General features: G+C 36.2%; 1 protein-coding gene across 2 annotated transcripts in view; it reads left to right on the forward strand.

Annotated features, from left to right (window-relative positions):
* Nucleotides 1-23738, forward strand: part of KHDRBS3 (KH RNA binding domain containing, signal transduction associated 3) — a 92205-nt gene that overhangs the window by 62232 nt on the left and 6235 nt on the right. For both annotated transcript variants that reach the window (XR_005255695.1, XM_038126985.1), the window contains exons 7-8: nucleotides 7042-7124; nucleotides 22222-22280. Coding sequence is in view for 1 of the 2 variants with exons in the window: in XM_038126985.1 (XP_037982913.1) it covers nucleotides 7042-7124; nucleotides 22222-22280 (142 nt within the window). In the remaining variant the exon portion in view is untranslated. The remainder of the gene's footprint in view (nucleotides 1-7041; nucleotides 7125-22221; nucleotides 22281-23738) is intronic.

The following is a 23738-nucleotide window of genomic DNA, read 5'->3' on the forward strand; positions in this document are numbered from 1 at the left end:
AAGCTACATTTAGTTATTTCTTCTTTCTGCAAAACCATAAAGGTTAGGGATTTTTATAAGATTTATAGTTCGTGAAGTATTCATATATGGATATTTCCAGAAATACATTGCTTTAACTGATGAACAAAGCAGACCTCAGACTCAAGATTGTAGTTCTCACTCTCAGTCTGTATTGTGAAACTGTAATTAGCACGGTATGTGTTCTGTGAGGTACATGTGTATTACAGGTATTACAGTTATATGAGACTATGCTTGTCCTGTTTCCCATGAGAAATGGGGAAGACCCAAAACATTGCCATAACCTGCTGTCTAACAAGACCTCACCCAAAATAATGAGCAGGTGGTGTGTTGCTCTGTCTCTGTAAGTGAAATCTCAGTATTTTTCTGGTACTAGAAGACCTGTGGTTCAAATTCCTGTTACAGGTGTTCATATCCCCTTGGGTCTCTCTGGAGATGATGTGCTGACCACCAGGATACTGTCCCAACATACATAGCACTTTCTGTCCTTTTGGTTTTGCAGGAAATCCTACAAATTTGATAAGCTTTAGGGAAAGTTGATTCACAAATAATATTTGTCTGGATGGCTAAGAAATTAATTTCATGATCCAGTGAGTATTACAAAATATGAATGTAGGTATCCATTAGATAAGAGAATAATTTCAGTCTTACTATTTACAGGGGAGAGCCCATTCCATTGAAAAACCTATATCCTGTTATTTAGTTCACTTCCTTAGAAAACCAGTGCAAATTCTGTTTTCATCTCCAGCCTTAAGCTTGAATTCCCTGTATCCCTATTGAGATCATAATTAATTTAGATTTTGAAAAACTGAAAATTAGGATTAATGTGGAAGCAATTTTTTGGAGCTATTAATAAACTGCTGATTTTGAGTGGTGAACTGTTTTTAAATTAGAGTTTTCTCATTAAAATTCACTTACTGTTTGGGGTTGAAGAAGGTAAGATCTGTAGGGAAAAAAAAGAGATAAATCTCTGTCTACCATATAAAAAACCCAATTTTATTTACAAATAAAGGTTTCTTGAAGTTGAGTTAGTAAAATATTAGTGAAGGTAAGGGCTAGTCCAGATGGCATAAGACTTTGAAAAGAATTTAAATTCTTGAATGGAGTTCAAGTATAATTTCAGTGTCACTTTGCAATATTTACACTGTTTTAATTTACCTTGATCTTGTGAATGTTGATAACATCCTAACGACGTGCAGCATTTTAAATCATTGAGTTTATCTGCTTAGTTGTTTGAATGTGAAGCTTTTTGTTTGGGTTCCTGGAAAGGGCTTGAATTAGCTTAAATCTTGAAGAAGCAGAGAAATTGTCTATTGTCCATGCTGTCCCTCTTGCCTTTTGTGGATAATGTTGTGGTTTCCATTTAGGCATTGTGCTATTTTCTGAGCAGTTTGTTCATTGTGTTCTGACTTTTTAGAGGGTGCTAACACTGTTCTTAAATTCAAGGGGAATTTGTGTAAGACTTTTGGAAAGCAAGTTCATAACATGAAAACATTATTTCTTGTTTTTTTCTTCCCAATACAATGTTCTTTTTCATAGTAAATAGGACAAGCAAGAAGAAATAAATAAGCGGGGGGGGAAGGTTTCATATTTTAAGCCCTTCAAATAAATGCATTATTTAATTTCTCAAATCTTGTATCTTCTCTGGGGTTTTCAGGATGAGATGGAGAGACCATGCAAAATGTTTTCATTTTCCCAGGAACTGGGGTGACATTGGCTATGGAAAAGGCCGAACAGCTTTTCCCCTTGCCTAACTCAATGTTCACCTATAAAGGTCCTATAAAATTCCTTTCTAAGTATTTTAGTTTAAGCTGCTTATCTGAAACTTGGTATTATTGAATGAGTCCTCCTGATTCTGGCACTACTCCCTGCTGTTGTGTATAGAAAACCAGACTTGTTTTGGTCTGATAGTAATTTGGTTTAAATGTTGCTGTCTATATTCATTAGCAACTCCTCAGGGTTTTTTTTGAGGTGCATGAAAAACAATTCTCTCCTGCATCTCTCGTTCTATGAAAACCTTATTTGTTCTGGTTGGATATACACTAGGCTCCTTCTGGATGAAAACAGATGAAAATCTCCAAAACAAGAACTTACAGTCTGTGCATGTTTGCTGCTAATGTCCTTGATGTTGGTGCTCAGACTTAAGATGGTTGTAGCTACCCATATTTGTTCTGATTGCCTCATATTCCCTGTTGATTAAATGAGGAGGGGGGGATGTTATTCCCATGTAACAAAATGGCTGTTCCTTCCCTTTACAGTTGTAATTTGCCAAAAGGAGTTCATTGCAATGATGTTGTTTCTTGTTGTCTCCTTCAAGTTAATCTCTGCATAAACTTTTTTTTTTTTTTTTTAATTTGAGAGTTTTTATCTAAAAGGAATATGTGAATGTGTTCCTCCAGTGTTCTGGGATAAAGTAGTGGTGTAAGTATTAGTTTCAGAGAATGATGATGAAAAGAAACAGTGTAAAAATTTTAGCTGTATAGTGGTAGTGTCCTTTTATTTTTTTTCCCTTGGCTGTATTTCCTTAGATGGGAACAGCTGGAAAATTGATTTCTTATTGATTTCATGATCTTTTTTCCCAGCTCTGCAAATGGCCTTTCTCTTAAAAGCCACTTTTACCCTCTTCTTTCTTCTTGTTTCTCTGTCTTGTTCTTTGAAACATTGTTCATTTTCCTTAAAGAGAGTCCAAACAGTAGTCTGTCATTGTCACTGCCAACAGATTCCAATTTAAAACCACCATTTCCTACTCTCCACTTGCAAGGGTTTGTTCAGAGTACTGTTTTAATTAAAAAGCACTGATGAGCAAGGCTTAGCATGATTTATAATGTTTTGGGAAGTGCAGAGGTTGTGGCAAAGATTGCTTTTATTGTTTTTTGACCCATGATAGTAACTTAATATATTCAAATGGTGCATATTTACAGATTGCCTTTGATTCTATTAATGAATAATGTCTGTTCTTTACACAGAGCAATTACAGCTACCAGTGCTGCTCTTTGGATTTATTTCACCTGTGGGCACCATCATTGAGACCACTGCAGGCAGAAGCTCTCTTTAAGTAGAAACACTTATAGGTTGGCTTAATAAAGGACTTTATTATTAGGCTTTGAGATTTTACAGAGTAATTTCAAATTCTTTTCAGATGATCTTTGTTGTAACTCCAGCTTTTCTGTTACTTTGGGGGAAGATTCTTAAGCCTGAAGTCAAGACAGTTGCTCTTGATACCTTCCTGATGGATACTTCAAATGTTGGGTGATAAATACCTGCAGTTTAAGAGGACTTCAGCATTTTCAGCTCTTTTTTCCCCACATTCCAGTTGTAAGCACAGACTGTTCAGCACACTTGCTGCCTTTTGACCAGACTAATCTGATAAGATTTAAGTTTTCTGGGTTATCCTGAAAAGCAGAATAATGAATAACAAAGGAAAGGCTTCTGTTCATGGCATGAAGACATGATATGGTGTGGGCTTTTGCGTTTTGAAGTGGGAGATTAAATATGGGTTCACCAGTAAAATTTCTGATATCTGAGTACATTTAGGAAAAGCTATTCATCGACATATGTCGTATGAATAGAGAGGGAAGTCCATTGTATTACATTTCATAGATTGAAGGAATACAGACTCTGTCGTCCATGTGAAGAAGAATAATGACTTTAAATATGAATGTGAATGCTTTTATAAGTACCTGAAAGATGCCCAAAAATCAGCAGGAAAAAATGTAATGAGAAGCTTCTTATGAAAGTATAATTCTTTTGTTATTACATAGAAAGAAATCTGTATAGCAATGCTTGGGCTTAGTAGAATGTACTTAGGACAAAGGTGTACTTCAGTACAGGCTTTCTGTGTGTGTAAGTTCAGTTCTGTCCATTTTTATCATATATGTGTAAAACTGATAGTTATTTTCATTAAAGTTAGCATGGTATTTTATAGCACTGAAATATGCCAGATGGCCAGGGATGTTTCACCTAAATACTAAATAAAGTTAAAGAAAACACTCACTGAAGCCACTAGAGGTCTGGTTCAGAAAGAAAATACTCAAGTAGCATAAATTTAATTTAAAATTAAAAAAATTCTGTCTTGGTTGACCTTATTTGTAACCTTCTGAAAGAGGAAGTTTTCAAATACTGCATGACTAAGAGCAAATACTGTCAGACCTAGTTCAGGAAGAGCTCTGAAACATATTTCAGTTGCTCCTGCCTAATTGCTACTTCAAAGGAATTGTGCAGAGCAAACACATATTTTGGAATTTGAATATCTTATTTCTTAACAGAACAAGCTATTGAGAGCAAACCCATTTTATTTTTGGATCATGTTGCACATATTTATCTTGTTTTTAGTGTAAACTTTGAGGTTTATAACTGTAAATATTAGGAGAAAATTCTTTCCTGTGAGGGTGGTGAGGCTCTGGCACAGACTGCCCAGAGAAGTTGTGGCTGCCCCATTCCTGGAAATGCTCAAGGCCAGGTTGGATGGGACTCTGAGCAACCTGGTCTAGTCTGGACACATGGAAGGTGTCCCTATCCGTGACAGGGAATGGAACACGATCATTCATGTCCCTTCCAATCCAAACCATTCAGTGATTCTATGAAATCTATCAATTATAGTAATCTCAAAATCCCAGGTTGACAATTTTAATTCTGACTGGAGTCCCACTTATAAAGCACAAACCAGATATCTTTCCATACAAGGCTTCTAAGAACCATCATCAACAATATCATAATGCAGGGCTTAATTTCAGCAGTTGTCAACTTACTAACACATGGAGTGGTGAACAGTGATGAATCCTGGGCAAAAATTCTCTGGAAGACAAGTGCTAATAAAAGAAGTAGTTCAGTCTGATACAGAATGGACCTCCCCCAGATTTTCCTTTTGTTCTGCTGAACATCTTATGAAGGATCTTCTCTTTTCAAATTTATTTTGTGCTCTGTTTTCAAGAAGTCATAGAAACACTGTAACTTCAAAGCAGTCTCTTACCATCTTTCTTTCATGACCCATTTTTTCAGTGAAATTGTTAACATAAATGTGGATGAGAGGACTGATTGCTCAAGAGGTCTCTACTGATTCCTTAGGGGCAAAGCTTTCCTTAACACATTGGGAGGTTAATTTCAGTCCTCCACTTTTATTTGTTGCCACTGCTGGATGTGCCCAGTTTGAACTTTGGAAGGGATGTGGAAGGGATTTTGAAGTTTTAGGGATGGCTAGTTCACAGTTGGGAGAGTCTGTGAGAGGAGACCAAATGTCATGTAAACGTTCTGGAACAGAGCAAAGAAATTGGCTCAGGCAGCTTCTGCTGTTGGTCTGGGTCTGTATTGTTAACAGATGTCTCTGTATTGCATCAATAAGTAATAAAATGCCTGTTTGGAATACCTGCCAGGAGGCAGTGGGGTTGGAGTTTAGTCTGTGGCTTATCAAAAAACCCTTATCTGATGGGCAAGAAAATCCTAAGAGTCTGTTTTAATTTTCATTCAAGGGAATGAATTACTGAAAGACAAAATGCATTTCCTTTTTTGAGTGACTGTTTATTCATGGATCCCCATGCAACTGACAGCTGAACGAATCCTAGTTTCTTCTTCCAAACCACTGAATAAACTCACTCAACTGTGCTGGCAAATGTTCACAGACACCCTTCTCCTAATCACTGCTGGGAAACAATCATGAGCACTGATCTAGCAGTGGTGAAGCTCTCTTGATAGGCAGGTTGCCTGTTTTCCATAGAAGCAATTTCAAATGACTGGAAAACTTGCTAAAAACTCATAGAAAATTAGATTTTCTGTCAGTTGTTTTGAGGATGTCACTGCCTTCTGCTATAGCAAGCTGTCAGATTCCTATCATTGGAGATGTTTTCTACTAGAGTTAGACAATCCGTCATGTGTTGTTCCTATCTAAATAGATTGATACTGATTGTTGGTTTTGTTTTCTGTCACTGCTGAAAGATTCTTAGACATTCCATTTGTGAAAATGTTCGTTCTTTCATGAGGCTTTATCCTTTAATTGCTAGTGCTGGATGCACACTTATTCGGAAAACACCATTTTTATTCATATATATGTATATATATACACACATATATACATATATATATGAAGGATGATCCCCCAGTCTTCAAAGTATCTTCTTATTAGGTCATTTCCATCTGGCAACATACTCTGAAACATCCACTGAGGTCTTTGGCATATTTAGACAGGATTTAGATATTAGGATATCCTAGGAATCAGTGCAGTAGATGTGCCATTTCTGCTTTTCCTGTGTTTAGCTCACTTAGGTTTATTGTTGGACAAAACAGTAAATTTATGGCAGTTCTTCAGATTTGTATAGCTCATCCTTCTCTGTGAAAACACATAATCATTGTCACTTGTTTTTATCTTAGACTTCTGTGTGGCTGAGGTTAGTATTTTCTTCAGATTGATGTTCAAATACAGCACGGTTTTGAGAATTGTGTTACATTGTATGCTTAAACTGTGTGAATAACGTGGAGGGAAGTAACAAATGCTTACTTACAGTTTCTTATTCAGTGCTAAACTTTCAGAAGTTGAAGTGTATTCAGAGGGCATTCAGAGCAGTAAAATTATCATTCTTGCTAGTCTTATCTCTAGGGAAGTTCTTTCCTATCCAAAGTTAATAAGAATTGAATTTATAGGCCAGAAATAAGTCAGCTACCTAAGTCAATTGTAAAATATTTATTCAGATGTTTTGGCTCCTGAGATGCTTCCCAGAGCTTTCTTGAAGATCACTGAAACTCAAAAACATGGAGACATGAAATGCTTGTACTGTCATTTGCACAAGCCAGTGTTAATTAAAAAAGAAAATTTTTCCAAAGCACATTGCCTATAGCCTAAAATAACTTTAAAGAAATTATGGTCTACGATTTATAGGTAGGAGTAATCTCAATATTCAAATTTTGCTACTTCATGGTGTACATATTTTATACATACATTACAGGAGAGTGTTGTCTTTCACACGTAGAACTGGGTTACTGTTCTGTGTCTGGAGTGTGCTTGAAGTTAATATTGCATCTTTTGTGTCATTTCAGGAGTATGATGATGGCTATGGAGCTGCCTATGATGAACAAAGCTATGACTCCTATGATAACAGCTATAGCACTCAAGCACAAAGGTAAGCCTCCAAATCACCTGTAACTGCATTTGAAAAATTCTGTGGTTGGCCAGTTCGTTTTACTTAGAGTTTTTCAATTTCATATTGAACCTCAAAAACTTTATGAGAGGATTTTAGAAATAACCCCCAGGTTACTTGTCTTTAATATCACGTAAGTGTAAAAGTTAAATTTCTGAGAGGCTGAAAAGAAACAGAACTGAGAATTTGTAATAGTTTTAGTGATGCCAAATCCTAAATCAAAGTTTTCAAAAGTTAAAAAAATTCAGAGAAATTTAGTTCAGATTTCTTGTGGGAGGGAGGAGTGGGTAAGGAGGGGAGAGGAGAAAAAATACAACTTTATAGAAGGTATTAAATTTTCTGAAACACAACTGATTAAATTTTCTTACTACTTTTACAAAGTTATATTCAAATATTTTACCTGTATTTGACTGTAAAAAAACACACCTGTCACTTTGTTTTACTCCTCTGGGACTCCTTGTGACAAATTTGATTCTCTTGCCATTTGTTTTCCTTCTCCCACTTCATTGTCAGCAGTATTTTAAAGCACTTTTGATTTTTATTTTTTAATTTTGATTTCTTAAAGGAGTCATTATTTTGCAATTCCATGAATAACAATATGACCCAATGATGGGAAACATGCTGTGAAGTAAAACTACTTCTTTTGTGTGGTTTGAACTTCATGGCAAAAATCTCATTACAAATATAGCAGCTTGGATGATCATCTCCACTTCTGGAAACAGAACTTCTGTCCACCTTTTACTGAGTTGTAATTGATTTTCATTCTTTTTCTCTCATGCCAAGCATTCATAATTTGCTCAGTAGTAGGTGTTTCAATGTCTTTGACAATGTCCCGAAATTTTATGGCCAAGTTATGACTTGCCTCTGAGGGAGGATTACTGAGATTCCTGTTGATAAATCCCTTGTACTGAATTAAACTTAAAAGTGTATTTGAGGCAGATTTGTTTTACCTTCTGCTAAATATGTAAGATTTACAATGCGGCTTTATTTGAAATAGTACAGAATTGTTCACAGAAAACTTGAGAACAAAGCTGTTTACACCTGGCATCTGCTCTGCTGTAGTGTTGTCACACCCAACTTCAGTTTTGTTTTGTGTAAATGAATATTTTTCTGTGCTCAACAACTTAGTCAATGTGAAAAAGCATAGTGGAAAATTCAAGTGTCATTATTGTTAGAATTAAATTATGAAATTACCTTTGTGTTTGATGCTTGGCTCCTACAGACTCTAAGCTTGATAAAAATATGACTTGAGAAATCTGCAGTGTAGAAACTTCAAAATATGAGACTCTACAGAGTATTACATTTCAAGAACAGTTGCTGGTAATGGATTTTTTTTTCCCCAAAAGACAGTTGCCAAAGTAGTCCTCAACTTTTATGTTGGCAAATCTGTTCTGCCTTCTTGCTTGCGCTGTAGGTAAATGGGTTTATTGCACACAAACATTTGGACTTCATTACAAAGTCATTTGCCTGAGTCAAAATTAAGCATTACTTGGATTTGACTTTTTTCCCCACATTAAGAAGGTTTTCACTGAGATTTTCTTCCTTTGAACTAAAATTAGGAAAAAAGCAAGTCTCCCCAGAAATGAAATTGCTCTTGTAAAAGATTAATACATAAGAATATGTATAATTTTCTTAGATACATTTGCGCATGCTTAGCTGTCTAGAAGGAGATACTTCATAAAATGATTGCTTTACTTTGTATTTACCTGTAGTTTCACAATACATACATTGTTAGATTTCAACTAATTTGTTACCTTCTTAATGATTGTCTTTCTTCCCCTAATTTTATTTAGTGCTCTGTGGAAAGAAAAAGCAAGAAAATTTTCACTTGCACTTTTCTCACAGGATATCAACACTCACTTTCTGGCATATTTTCTGGCTTGGCAGAAAGATTTTTAGGGTAGTATTGGCAGGCAAAAAGTAATAACTATAAACAGCCATCTGAGCTACCTAGACCAGCATTCCTATCTTTAATCTAAATATCAAGTAGTAGCCCATATTGCAAAGTATCATTCTGTAACCATAATGAGATACTTATCATATTTAGGAGCATTACAATGCCCTTACTATGAAGGAAATTAGGGCAAAGTGCATTGTTTTCATAGTTTGGCCATATTTCTAGTATGTCATCTGATACTGATTCCTCTAGAAATGCTGTGATATTAGTGATACTGTGTATTAAAGCAGAAATTTGAGAAAGAGGTAGTAAACTGAAAATGAGTTGTCTCATTAAATTACTTGCAGTAGCTTTTAGTACATGACTAAGTTTGAGTGCAGGAACAGAGCTTAGTGCTCACAAGTGTGCAGTGATGATATTTGATATGGCAGAAACAGCTAAAATTTTCATTTTTGTTTTAAACAGTTGTCTTATTTAGGGATTCATCTGTTAAAGACAGAAACTTACAAGAGAATCTAAAATACCTTTAAGAATTTGGAGATCTCTAAGAGGCTGCACAACAGCAAATCTTTTGCTGTAGGTGCACAGGAGTGCATTCTCGAAATTCAATCTTCAGCACCACATAGTGTGACTCTCCTTTATTGCTCTTTTAATCTGGCCATTAAATGGCCAAATCTGAGTTGGAGTATGATGAGTGACATGTTTAAATATGAAGAATAGGAAACTGTGTATTTCTGTGCGCATTAAGGTAGTTGAGACTTCGTTTGTTCTGCAAATAAATTATTCCATTCTATTTACTAACTACTTGTTGACACCAAATCATGAGTTTTTAGAAGTTTAATGGTATTTTATTTGACATTGTGTGAATCCTTCCTTGTGCCTGGCAAACTGAAGTTTGAGTTAAAACCTGCCACAGCACTAACAAGAGAGGGAAGCATGAGAATTTCTTGAGTTCTCATCTGTCTTAATGCCCTGTAATCCTATAAAAAATGTTGTTTTCCTTTGGAACATTTTATTATGCACTGTTGCTTGTTCATGGAACAGAGCCCCAAATAGTGCTTCAGGATGTCCTTTAACAGAATTATTTTTTATGGTCAAAAAGACTTAAAATATCCCTTGAAGCTGTACTGTGCTTTATTAGATATCTAATTGATTTTTTAGAAGATTAAATTACATGTACAGTTTTTTGCAGAGGGATTGTTAGATCATTTTATCAGTATAAACTGGGATATTTAATCAACTGGATTGTTATGTCTTGTTATAAAAAAACCAAAACAGTCTAATTTTTTTTTAAAAAATTGCAATTTCTGAAAATCAGAGGGTAGCAAATGCTTCATAGACTCATAGAATAGTTTGGGTTGGAAAGGACTTCAAAGATCTTTTAGTTCCATCCCCCTGCCATGGGCAGGAACAACTTCCAGTAGACCAGGGTGCTCCAAGCTCCATCCAACCTGGTCTTGAACACTTTTGGAGATGAAGCATTCACAAATTCTCCAGACAGCCTCTGCCAGTGCCCTACCACCCTCACAGTAAAGAATTTCATTCTAATATCTAATCTAAATCTCTCCTCTTTTAGTTTAAAGCCATATCCTCTTCTCCTGTCACTTCATGCCCAATATGCAGTGAGGCTTTAGGGTTACATGATATGCAATCAAGGGCATGTTATGTAGTCAGGAATTCCTTCATAAAATTTCTCCTATATACATAATAATTACATGTGTGCAGTTGTGTGTCAAAAGCCTTGTCAGGATCTTATGGTAAAATATGAATTACAGTTGGGAAAGCCAAACTCGTGACTCCTGGTGCTGGTATTTGCCTATGTCAGACACATGTAGACTTGTCACACCAGCATGTATGCATGCTTACACAACTTAGCTCACTTTTAAAGGACTTCCCAAGCCTGTCTAGAATTGTAATTATGTACTTGGATTTATTGCAGAAAGTTGGGGGTGCTTTAATGGCCTGGTGTTAATGCTAGACCAATTTTCTTACGAAAATTCACCTAATAGTGTTGTGGAGGAATCAAGAGGATTTAGTTGAATCTTCATTTAAAACTGTAGTTTTAACATTTGCAGCATGAAAAGATCTAGTTATTTTAAATCTCTGAAATAGGCTTCAAATTGAGCCAAAGTGCTTTTGGTCCCTTAGTGACTCCATACATGATCTGCACAAGTGTTTGCGAGGACAATAAGGAAAGGCGAGGCAAAGGGGAATGGATGCTAATAAATCAATTGTCTCTGTCAGCTCACTGTTTAATGTTCTCTAGAATACATAAGATTTATCACTGAGGAATTGTAGAATAATGGTGGTGTATGGAAACAAAGTCCACCAGGGAGATGTACTACATCATTTGGATTTAGCGCTGCCATCTGCTTAATGGCATTGAGATGACTACAGAGGTACTTATGATCAACCATTCATAGCAGTGACAGATGCTGCAGAGAGTTAACATGCCAGGGAACGAGGTTTGGTGCTGAAATCCAGATTATGTGGCAAGGTTGCTGAGAAAGGGGGGCTGGGTTTCTTACCTCTCCAGTAGCATTAGAGGGTTTACTGTGTGCTTTTAGGTTTACTATCGAGAGAGGATGGCTAATACAGTTACTGTAGTGCAAAAAAGAATGTGGACAAACCCCATCTGTCTGCTGCGTGCACTCAGAAGTTTCAAAGAACTTCTTTAGGCTTGTCTGCTAGCATTTAAAATGGATACTTTTCCTAGGAATGAAAGAAAAGGTTTTTCTGGATTTATTTTCAGCCTACAACAGAGCTCAGAAGCCTAAACTATAAGAGGAACACTCTGTGTAGCTGTGTGCCAGTGTCTGGTGAGGGACAAGAATGAGTCATTTATGTAGCAATGTCATTTTGTGTTTAATTATAATTCATAATTTTAAAAGTATTTGAGATCTTCAGTCGAGGTGATCTCACCTTCACTTTGTTGCAGAATTTAATCTAAATACACACATAAAAATGTGAAAATTCAGACTTGGAGAAATTGCTGGATTTGTTGAGTTTTCTGCATTGTTCTGTGGTTTCCACATTTATCTAATGCTGCTATCGATTTCTCTTGGCAACAACCATTTTGCCATTGACTTAAACAGTGTTTCTCAACTGCTCTTTGTGCATGTCTAACAATGATTACTATCACTTCCAATCACACCAAAATGTGATAAATCCAAATCCCTGCAAGTTGCTTGTGAGCCTTGGAGCCAGACAGTTAACCTAATCTGAGCTGAGAGAGCTGGCAAATTTTTTTAGTATACCTAAGTTTATTCAGTGCCACTAAATCATTCTGTGGTTATTGTTGATATGTTGGGGAGTAAGAATTACACACTGCAACTTTGTTAGATCATTTACTTAAATGCATAAAAACATAACTGCCGCATGGTAAGTCCTAGGCATGTTTAAAACATGATGTTATGCAACTTTCAGGTTGGAAAAGATCTCCAAGATCAAATAAAATTGTCAACCCAGCACCACCATGTTCACCACCAAACCATGTCCCAGGTGCCACATCCACACTTATTTTAAGATTTTCACTGTTTCTTGGGCAGCCTATTTCAGTGCCTGACCACCGTTTCAGTGAAGGAATTTTTCCTAATATCCAGTGTTTCTCACAAGGCAGAAAACCTTTCCACAGCCTCCTTTCAGGGAGTTACAGGGAGTGATAAGGTTCCCCCTGAGCCTCCTTTATCATTGCCTTATTTACCATTTATTTCAAAAGTGACTGATTCAAGACAGAAAACTTCTCTAATAGGGAAGACTATGCACAAAAACCCTGTGGCGTGAAATGTTTGAGGAATTTTATCTTTGTAGCTTATGGTAGTTACCTAACAATGGGGAAACTGGATGTTGGGTTGAAAAGGACTTAGGAAAACACCTTGAAATCCAGCAGTGGCCATTGTTCAACTGATGCTTGAAGAATGCAACTAAATTGGTTTGCTAAAGTCCTTCAAATCTCTAAGTACTGCTTTTTATATTATTCCAGAGGCACTTTAGTTACAAGAGAAGCTGATTCCTGGTATGTTGGCTCTTGGAAAAACCCTCCTCATTTCCCACTAGGAGCTCAAATTTTCAGGTGTTTTTTTAAACTATGCTTAGTAGTCACACAAAAGATGACATTCCTGTTTAATAGGAGGATTTTCATGAAGAGCTGAGCATATGGATTTGAAATTGGCTTATGGAGATGTTGATATTGGTATTTGAAAGTTAATTGCTAACAGTTTGTTTGTGATGCTCAGTGTTTTAAATTTACATTGTTGAGTTTGTCAGCAATCATGCATTTCTAGGATGTATAAATATGCATTATATGCAAATGAGTGTCTGTTACTGTAGTTTTCCAAGATGTAATTCTCTCCATTTTAATGCTTGTAGCTGTTTGTATTTCATGCTTTGACTTATAAATCAAATCAGTCTGCAGAAGTTTGATTTCTGGGGATTGTGTGAAGGGTTGGCATTTTGCATTGCTGTTGTTTATGAACACCTGGTATGTACCAGAGTGTACCAGAGGTTATAATTCTATGAAATAAAGCCTTAAAGCATAAGCATAAATAAGCTAATGTAGCTTTTGAATTAAAATCCTGGCATGTGATTTCCTGCTTCATTTTTGCTCTTCTATTATTGAAAGAGATTATTTACTGCAGTTTTTCAGATCTAATTCTTCAGGTTTAGATAGATGTTTTCCTTTTAATTACATGTTAAGATGGGACAAGGTAAACTATTCAGAAGTTCCTCAGTAGTATGGATAGTTTTAATTGAGAATCGAGTGTACTTTAATTTTTTTAATTGATTTAGAGAAATCTGGTCTGAAATGCCAGTAAAAAGGAATATGACTGATTCAGCTGTAGTGATGGAAGAAACACAAGCATATCTCACAGTGCACTCTTAAAACTGGAAAAGGTTTTTTGAATCCTCATTGGTGATATTAGTAGAGGGCTTCACTGTTTAATAAATGTTAGGATTACTCTTTATCCATACTAATTGTAAACAATAAAATTAATTTGGTTTTCTTCCTGATTTTGCTAATAAATTTAACTGTGTCTGTGCCTCCATATTTAGGAAACAAGTAATAATGCATTTGAAAATAAATTTAGAAAGCTCCTAGAAAAACTAACATGCAGGTGTTATGTAGTACTAAAAAAGCAGTAACATCAAATTACAAGTATTGAGGAATCAAGAAAAGTTATTCTTTCATAAAATTATATTAATTTTGCATGATTATTTTAATTTGATGATTTTACAGCATCTTAAACTGGATGGTTGAATTCCACAATACAATTAAAGAGGATTAGTAGTTGGCAGGATTTTGAATTTTTTTCCTTGACTTATTACAGAAGTGAAAACATGAGAAAGGGAAAGGTCAAAGTGGATCTTCCAAGTCCAAAATAAGGGAAAAAATCATTACCAGGGAATATTTTTTAAACTTGAAGTGCTGTGTTGTACATGTTACTGTAACTAGTGGAATCAGTCATAGTTTAAAAAAGTCTTAATTATAGGAAGGCTTTGAATTAATTACAGTTTGTTTTAAAAATAAGGTTCTTTAAGCTTGCAGGATGGAGGTAACAAAGAGAAAGGGAGAATATCCAGTTGCCAGGCATCAGCAGGATGCTGTAGAAATGTGCTGGATATATGGGCTTTGGAGACAGAAAACGGATAATCAATCATACAAATTGAAGTTATTCATTTAGAAAGGACTTCTCAAATATCTCATGTTATAATTAACTTTCCAGCAGTTTGATTAAGAGATACAAAGATAAGGAAAAGAGACTACATATTCTCTCCAGACTAGAGAAAGGGCATCTCAAATTTACATTTGCAGACTAGAAAATTACATATAGATATTTATAGGGAAGACTTTCTTTTTTCCCTGGTGTGGGATGAACTGGAAAAACTAGAAACTCACACTTGGAACCCAGTGCCTATTAGCTGAATGAGAAACCAGGCTGCCTCAGCTCAGAACATATTTTTGTCACTGAACATGTTTTTGTAGATGAAGATTTAACACTGTTTTGCTGGTTGACAGTCAACACACTTTGGCTGCTTACTAGCAGTAATTGAAAGTCGCAGTTTTCCCTCTGAGTACCCTGTTGTATTGTTTGCTTTTCAAGGGAAGAAAAATCTTCCTTCTTTCTGTTGGTAAGGAAATGCCTACTTAATTGGGCAACTAAAAATGGGAGATAGTTGCAGGAAAACTTTATAATGGTCGTAATTGTTTGTCCTTGTATTTTAGTTCAGTAGAAGTATTGAGGGCAGTAAATTGTGCTTTTAAGCACGATTTTGATATAGTTCAGGTATAAATGGTGAAAAATAACGTAATACTAACCATCATAACCACGTTTATCTTGGTGTAATTGTATCAGGAGTGTTGTATGTAAAGCACTTGAAACATGAGTATGCATAGAAGTAGTGGAGCTCACGTGAGGCCAGGAAATGAGTCCTTGCACGTAAATGGATTGAGTTGTCCTTAGGAGGACAAGTCCTGCCTTGCTGTACTTGGAGAGGCAAGGTTCGGACCCTGCTGGTGCAAAGGATATTAGAGAAATACTGGAAAGATCTTGAACATGGTAAAGCTTATGATTATACAGCCCTGAAAACAATTAAACCTAATCTTTCTTTTACAAATTTATTCATTATTTTTGAATTATATAAAACCATGATGATACCTTTTCTCTTAAATGTTCTTCAATTTCAACTTGTAGGGCCCCAAATTTTTAAAAGGTGTTAAAAGTTGTACTTTGTTCCTTCAGTAAATTAAAAGAAGATATGATGTATATCTTCTGGGGCAGTATTTGTGCTGATGGAATGGTGACAAACCACCTGTGCCCTTTTTGAGGACAGTGTGTTAGAGGCAGTGTTGTCTTGTACTCCAGTCTGTGACAAGTGACATCATTTTGGATCTCTGACAATGACATACACAGAACTTGAGGATAACCAAGAATTGCCTGGAATAATATCCCGGCTCTTTCCAGTATTGCAGTGAATAGTCTGAGGAATTTTTGGCTGCTATTTCTCAGCTCTTCACTGGGCTGCTTCCACTGCCTAGAGTAATTTGTCTTTTAGGAGAGAGAGGGAAGAAAACATCTTGTTCTGATGTTAATGTTGTGTCATGTCTTTTTTTCTTCATTTAGCACCTGAAATATGATTGGTACACCCCTGGATAGTTAAAGACTTCAAGTTTAGCTTCCTACGGTAGCGGTTCACACCCTGCTTTGCAAAGCACACAGATGAAGTGTAGGGTGTCTGGGGCTTGGTTTTAATTCACCAGCCAAACCAAAATGCTGAATTTATGCAACCTGAGTTTTTAGTTTTTCTGCTGGTACTTTCTTATTTAATGTAGTGAATTTTTGACATTAATATGGTTAGCATTTCTCATGTTCAGGGATGTTTTGTTGCTTTGTTCTATTCATAGTTTCAAGGTAAAGCTGTAGCTCCTGCTGCTGCTGTTCCTGAGAAACCTTATTTGTACCACATGCTTCAGTCACCTCTTTTAATTGCCATTTTCCTTTCCTCTCTTGAGAAGTGGTACATGAGAATGTAGCGTGGGAAGACTAATTGAGTTGAGACAGCAATAAGTGGACATTTCAGATGGTAAAACTGCCCTAGGCAACTGTGTAGAGTTCTGCTAGAAATACCTAATAGATCTGTGCCTGGTAGGTAGCACCAGAATGCAGATGCCTCTGAGGACATTTCACTATTGAGAAGTGAAATTTCTCATTTCTTACTTAAAAAGTAATTCCTAGATAGTGATAGCTAAGGGGATCATTGAGAGGGCACTCTGGTCACCTTTTAGGATTACAGGTAACAGATCTGCTGTTTGTATGATCCATTTGAGAGTACAATATGCTATATTTCAAGGAAGATTGTGTCATTTTTCTGTATTTTATAAAGCGTTCATATAGGGGTCTCAGTTATTTTCTGAGATTATTATCTGTTTGACAGATATAAACTGAGCTGCAGGGATAAAAATATGTACTACTAAGTAGTAGCAGAACTGGGGATTTAACTAACAATTTATCTACAAGATGCAAGAAAAGATGTGGCCCTCTTCTTGATACTCTGGATTTCTGCTGTCCTGCTGTAAGCTGGGTTCCTGAGGAGGGTGTTCTAGTGATCCACAGAAGCATTAAGAACAGCTACCCAGTGTTCAAGACATCACAGAGTTATGCAGAGTCACACTGCAGTGATTGTTGTCTTGGACACTCTTCCTGTTTGCTGTTGACAGATGCTTTTTGCTATCAGAAGTAGCTGAGCATGAAGATCTGACAGGAATGATGGAGAGAGGCTTATCCTTATGGAAGAGTTCTCTTCAGATGTGATCATATCAGTCAGGGTCTATCATATAAGAAGTTGCTAGAGAGATCCTCATTTGCTTTTTCTGTTTTGCTGTTCTGTGCAACTCTGGGTGGAAGCAAAAGGATGGTGCTTGTTGGAGCTTCCCTTGGCACAAAAGAAAACCTTGGTGTTTGCAAGGGTTTTATTGTCAGTTTCTGAAACTGCCTTGGTTTCTGCCCAAAGGGATCAAAATTATTTCTGATGCTCACGTGAAAAAGCCAAAATTTTGGTCAGTTTTTCCCTAATAAGCATTACTGGAAGCTGAACTGTTGGCCAAGGCTGTTTTTCATCAGAAGCCAAAGAAATTTTCAGATCACTTGGTGCTTATACCAGGCTTGTCAGTGCTTAAGTCTGGGATTTTCCAGTAAACTAGAAGCTTTCAGTCAGAAACCTTTTAATCTTCCCTTGGCAAGCAGGCTCCCTGCCACACTGCTTCTGTTGCAAACACAGAAATGGCATAATGGCCAATTTAAAAGATGCCTGTATCAAATGTAAAGAGCTGTGGCAATCACTTGAATTAAGTGCAGTATATTTTTACTGTCTTTGTGCATTTTTGGAAGTACACTTGTGCTGTGTGGGTGATCTGCCTGTTTTAGGCTTGTCCCAAAAATAGCCTGGTGACCTCTTCTGATATGGAATCACAGAATCATTAAGGTTGGAAAAGACCACCCAAGAAGAGTCCAGTGACCAAACACCACCATGTCAACTAAACCACTGCACTCAGTGCCACATCCAGACATTTCTTGAACACTTCCAGGGATGGTGACTCCACCACCTCCCTCAGCACTTCATTCCAATGCCTGACCACCCCTTCAGTGAAGAAATTCTAACTGATGTCCAATCTGAGTCTCCCTGGTATATCTTAAGGCCATTTCCTCTCATCCTGTCTCTAGTTGCCTGGGAGAAGAGACTAACCCCCCCAGGAAACAATCTCCTTTTGGGGCATTGTAGAGCAATAAGGTCTCCCCTGAGCCTCCTTTCCTCCAGGCTTATGGCTAAATACAACCATCTCCCTCAGCTGCCCATCACAGGACTGACTTTCCAGACCCTTCCTAGCTCTGCTGTCCTACCCTGAACAAACTGATGCCTCAATGTCTGTCTCGTACTGAGGGACCCATGAGAGTTGGGTTGAAACCACTGTTGATATCTGTCCAAGAATATTCCAGGGTGTCTAGGCAGAATAACCTAATAGTTAATAAAGTATAAAAGGTAACGTTCTTTAAGACTTCACCATCATGTCGAGAGCAGCTATTCCTATTTGTTTTTTTGTAAACATTTGTTCTATTATGGTTCATCAAGATATTTTCAGAAACAAATCAGCTTAGTAGAAAAGCCTGAGAAATTGAGGTCATTTTTCATAGGGCCTTGGAAGGCTTATGTTGAATACCTCTAAATTAAAGTATTTTAAGATACTTCTGACAGTGATTCTAGAGAAATGGCAGGAAGCTTCCCAGTCCTCTAGTTTACTAAATAAAGCCATAGAGAAGCATTTCTGTTTCATCAGTGCTGCTGTGCTAGAATCTGAGCTTGCTTCTTTCTGTCTGGAGTTTTTTCTCTTAACATAGAAAACAGGCTCTTTCCCTGGCCTTACTTACACTATTTAAGCCTCATTTCACACTTCCTCTGAACATTGTAGGATTACTTCCCAGCCCTCAGCAATTAGAAACAACATACTTAAATTTATTGTTGTTTTCTAATCCTGACATAGCATTAATTAGTTTCAAGTTTTTATGCTGACATGGAAAATCAAAGCAATTTTTCTTTGCCATCTTCTGTCTTCTCTCTTGTCAGCCCAAAGCCATTATGCTGGATTTGGAATACAAAAGAAGCTAAAAAGAAGGGATATAAGCAAAAGGTCTGTGTGTACAAAAGATCTGAATCACAGCTGATACTCCAGTGTTAATTGCACTTGTGCCATTTACTTGATGGTTAGGAAGATGATTGACAACTGAGCTGGATATAGCATGTAATCCAATTATTTACCTAAAATGTATATGCATAGGAAATGAGGAAAAATTAAGCAAGTGGTTTCATGAAGACAATTCACATATGAAAACAAAATAATTTCAAGTACAGTCCACGTCTAGTCTTGTCAGGTTGAAAAGGGAAGAATCCATGTCATGTTTTCTCCTTTTTTTTTTTTGTGAAAAGAGTGAGTCACATGAGATAAAGAAGGAAATTAAATGAGTTTGTGGGTTTAGTTTTTTTGGGTTTTTTTTTTTTTACCTTTCTATGAGACAAAATGAAAGGAAGAGGAGCAACCTTAACTAGCTGGTTAGTGGAAGGTGTCCCTGCCCGTGGAATTAGGTGATGTTTAAGGGCCTTGGTGATGTTTAAAGCCTTGGGTTGGAAGGGACCAACCCAAGGCTTTCTGTGATTCTGTGAAAAGGCCTTTCCTTGCAGAATGAATCCATTAAGGGAAATAAAAAGCTTAATATTCGTCAGTCAGACTGCTAAGATGTCAGAGAATATATACGAAAAAATCTAAATGTAATGGATGATTTTAAAGCAAAAATGTATATTATATCTTCTGTCCACAGGAAGAATTATTTGATGTAGCTACTGAAGTCTTTGCCACAGAAATGACCTCAAGTATATCAGTTAATGAGTTAAAATGTACAATTTAGAAGTTTATTATTGCTTTAGGGTGCTTTGAATAAGTTTGCTTTTTGCAGGCAGTTGCTTTGAAACAAAATACAATTCTGTAAGCTGTAAGTTCATACACAGTTCTAGAATTTTCTGTAATTCTAAAAAAAATCTCAAAAAACCATTAGCATCGGTTTTGGTTGTGAACACCATGGAATATTCAGACTCTTTAACAAATTAAAAAAATATCTTTTTCTTTTTTTTTTTTTTCCACCCAGACCTCCTTACAACCATCTTTATGTACCTTTTGCTGTGGGTCTTGAGGTTTTCTCATCTGAAGCTTTGGGTTTGTTTAACACAGAGTTACTGGAGAGTGTTTATATACTTTATATTCATAGAACATGAATGAAGTAGAGCAGGGAGTACTGAATTGCACTGGGCAAGTTTCTTTCCCATTGTACCTTGTACTTTTCAGACAGATTATACATTTTGAAGGGTTTGTCTGTGAATAAAGATGAGTTGTATATATATATTCAGTATAAGTGAAAGGTTCCTTCCTTTCTGATGTTTATTTGTTTTGCAGTTTGTGTGCTGTAAAGTGAGTCTTTTTTTTTTTGTTTAATAGATGTATTAGAGCTATGAAATGAGACTCCACAAAGTCATTCTGACAGGATTGACAGATACAGGGATGGATCTCAGCTGCTTTAGACTTCTAAACTTGATCACAGTCTTAAAATAAATAAGTTCTGTGTGGAAGGATAGTGAATGTCAGTTTTCAGTTCATTGTCACAATAAAGACTTCTATTACTGACTGCTGCAGGGAAAAATACTTCTTATTCAAACTTTACCCTTATTCTAGGGTCCTCATCACCTGAGAAACCATAGAAAAAAGGTTTTGTAGGGAAAATTCTTTGTGGGTCTTCAAAGTGCAGTTGTTAAGGTTTTTGTTAGTTAATTTTTTGTTTAGGAAGCATTATACCAGCAATAAAAAATACTCATCCAGGCTTTTTAGATATTCATTTGCACACACCAAAACTGTATTTTTTTGGCTGGTCTGGTTATTTTGAGGAGCTTAAAATGTTTAGTTTAATGAAAAAAAAAAAAAGAAAACAAAAATAAATGCAAACACACTCAAGCACAACAAAGTCTTTTGTCAGTTCAGAAGTAATTGTGATGTGTTGTTTGTTTTATATAAATGCTTTACCTGCTAATTCATGTTAAGGCTATAAATTGTTTATTTTCACTCTGGTGTTTATTTTGTTAGCAATCAATCTAATGTTAGGAACATTTTGTCAATATCAGTAATTACTTGCTAGTGATCATATATTAGTGATTTACTTCTCACTCAGGAAGTGATTCTATGAAAAGGTCTTTACTTGCAGAATAAATCCATTAAGGAAAATAAAAAGTTTAAGAGTCTACTGATCTGGTAGCATCATTTCATAGAGTATTTTCCAAATATTGCCAGCCCCGAGTCTGGCTGTGGTTAAAAAGAAAAGGAAAAAACTATTTAGGCACTTGCTTTTCATATCCTACAAACTGTGTAAAAGACTACATGTAGCTAGGCTTGCATGAAACATGAGAGCATAATGGAATGATGTGTAATAAGGACTGTTCTTCAGTTTCCATTCGGGGGTCTTAATACAAATATAAAAACCATGATGAAAAGGAGGACTGTTTTAGGCCATGATTATGGTATTCATCCACACTTCTGAATCCTGACAACTACAGATTACATCTTTTAACATAGTTCCCATTGTCATTTCTTCCTATTAAAATGATAGCCTTCATATTTGTGTTCTGCTGTCTTGTTTTGAAGACACAGCAGCTGTAAACCTTCCAATTACCAAATATTTGCCTTTTATTGCATTCTGATCAGTGAATTTGAAGATATAAAAGCAAAATACTAGTAAGTGATGAGAAGGAATTTATAGGATGAATGAATTGGTTCAGTACCTACATCTCCATTTTTTTCATTAACACTTGTAAAGATCTTTAACTTTCCCGACTATAATTTTTAATGGAAAATTCCCACATCCACATTTACAATGTGGATGAGTAGCCAAGTGATGAAAAAAAAATCCTGAATGAAATTAAATGTAGTTTCCAATCAATAAACAAGGGGGACCTCAGTTGTCACTGCCACATGGATACTTACATTTCTTAGGGCATGTGCTATATCCTTCAAGCTCTCTTTTCAGATGTAGAATGTGTAATTATTTCTTCTCATGTTTTCTTCCCTGCTCTCTGCGTGCCCTTCCTGCCCCACAGTGGAGCAGATTACTACGACTACGGCCATGGACTGAGTGAAGACACCTACGACTCCTATGGTGAGTGGCTTTATCAGCTCAGTCACTGCAGCAACAGACTCTTGGAAAAAAAAATCATAATGGAAGGATAATTTCTGTGAGGCAAGGCTTAGTCCTGCAGCAGGCAATGGCTGCTCAGGGATTCCTGAGATGTCACAGAGCTCCTTGTGTGCTTCTTGAGAAAAATGCCCACTGTGGTCTGTTAGCTAAAGCAGTCATGGGAAACTAAAACCAAAGAAGCAGAGAAAATGAAACTTAAATCATGATGCATGCTGCCTTTTCATGTCACATTCAGTAAGATTTAAGAAAAAAATGGGGGCGAAAGACCTTTTTCCAGGAACTTTTGCATACCAAAAGCAAATGTTTGTGGTTTGGCACTGCTTTCATTGAGACTTGGTACAAGGTAGGAATCTGCTGAAGCTCTCAGCTGAATTAGGGCCTAATTGAGTGAGGTTTAGCCTTGTATGGTCCTTTTGTTTTATTTCATTTTTATGCATCAGTCTTGGGAAATCAAGCAGGGAGTCATTATGTAAAGGTTAGGGAAGTACTTTAGGTAGCTAATAGACACGAGGGCAGGGGGTTACTCTGTGTAGAGACAAAACAATGCTTAATGAAGCAAAAATACATATACCAGTTGTAAAAATCACTTTTTTTTTTAATATACGAATGTGGTAGGTTTAATAAAGAAATCTGTTACGGGTTAGAAGCATAAAGCATTTCAAAAGACACCTTTGATTAAGGGATAAATGTTAAGTCTCTGGCTAGAGATCAGAGAAATACAATCTACGTCTCTCAAATCTTAAACATTTGAGGGTTGTCAGTAACCTGTGTAAAAGTTGTGATTCTGAGTAACGAATGTTTCAATGACTTCTGAGCTCTATTTGAAGTTTTCCACGGTCTGTTTCTTTAACTCCATGTGGAAGTGCTTCCTGCTTGAAACTAAAATGAGCTTAACTAAGTTGTGATAAATGTACCTAATGCAGTAGTTTGCCCAACATATCTGCTTAAACTAATTCTTTCGCTTAAGGAGAAAGAAAAAGGTCATGTGAAATTTCTCATCAAAAGCTCATGTGAAATTCCTCAATTCCTCTGTCCCCCAGCACTTTCAGTTGGTGTTGATAGATATATAGCTTAAATTTTTATTTCAGCATTAAAATAAACTGTTTGCCATTATAAACCTGATGTTTTTAAGACTATTTCAGTAATGCAAAATTGATGGGGAGAAAATATATGAAACTGCTTAATGTAGATAGACTGAAGGGGAGAGATATTGATTGCAATATTTAAGGTTGAAAATATGGATTTTTCATTTATTTTGCATTTAAAATTGATTTTCTATTTATCAAAGCACAGCCACTCAGAATATTCAGTGATGTATTTATTCAAGTTGAAAGAAAGACTATAAATACCTTGAAGAATGATTATGGGTTGCAACCACTGTAGTTTTTGCACATATAAATAGTTATACACTTTATTTCA

This window comes from Motacilla alba, chromosome 2 (assembly GCF_015832195.1).
Source record: "Motacilla alba alba isolate MOTALB_02 chromosome 2, Motacilla_alba_V1.0_pri, whole genome shotgun sequence".
Lineage (NCBI taxonomy): Eukaryota > Metazoa > Chordata > Aves > Passeriformes > Motacillidae > Motacilla > Motacilla alba.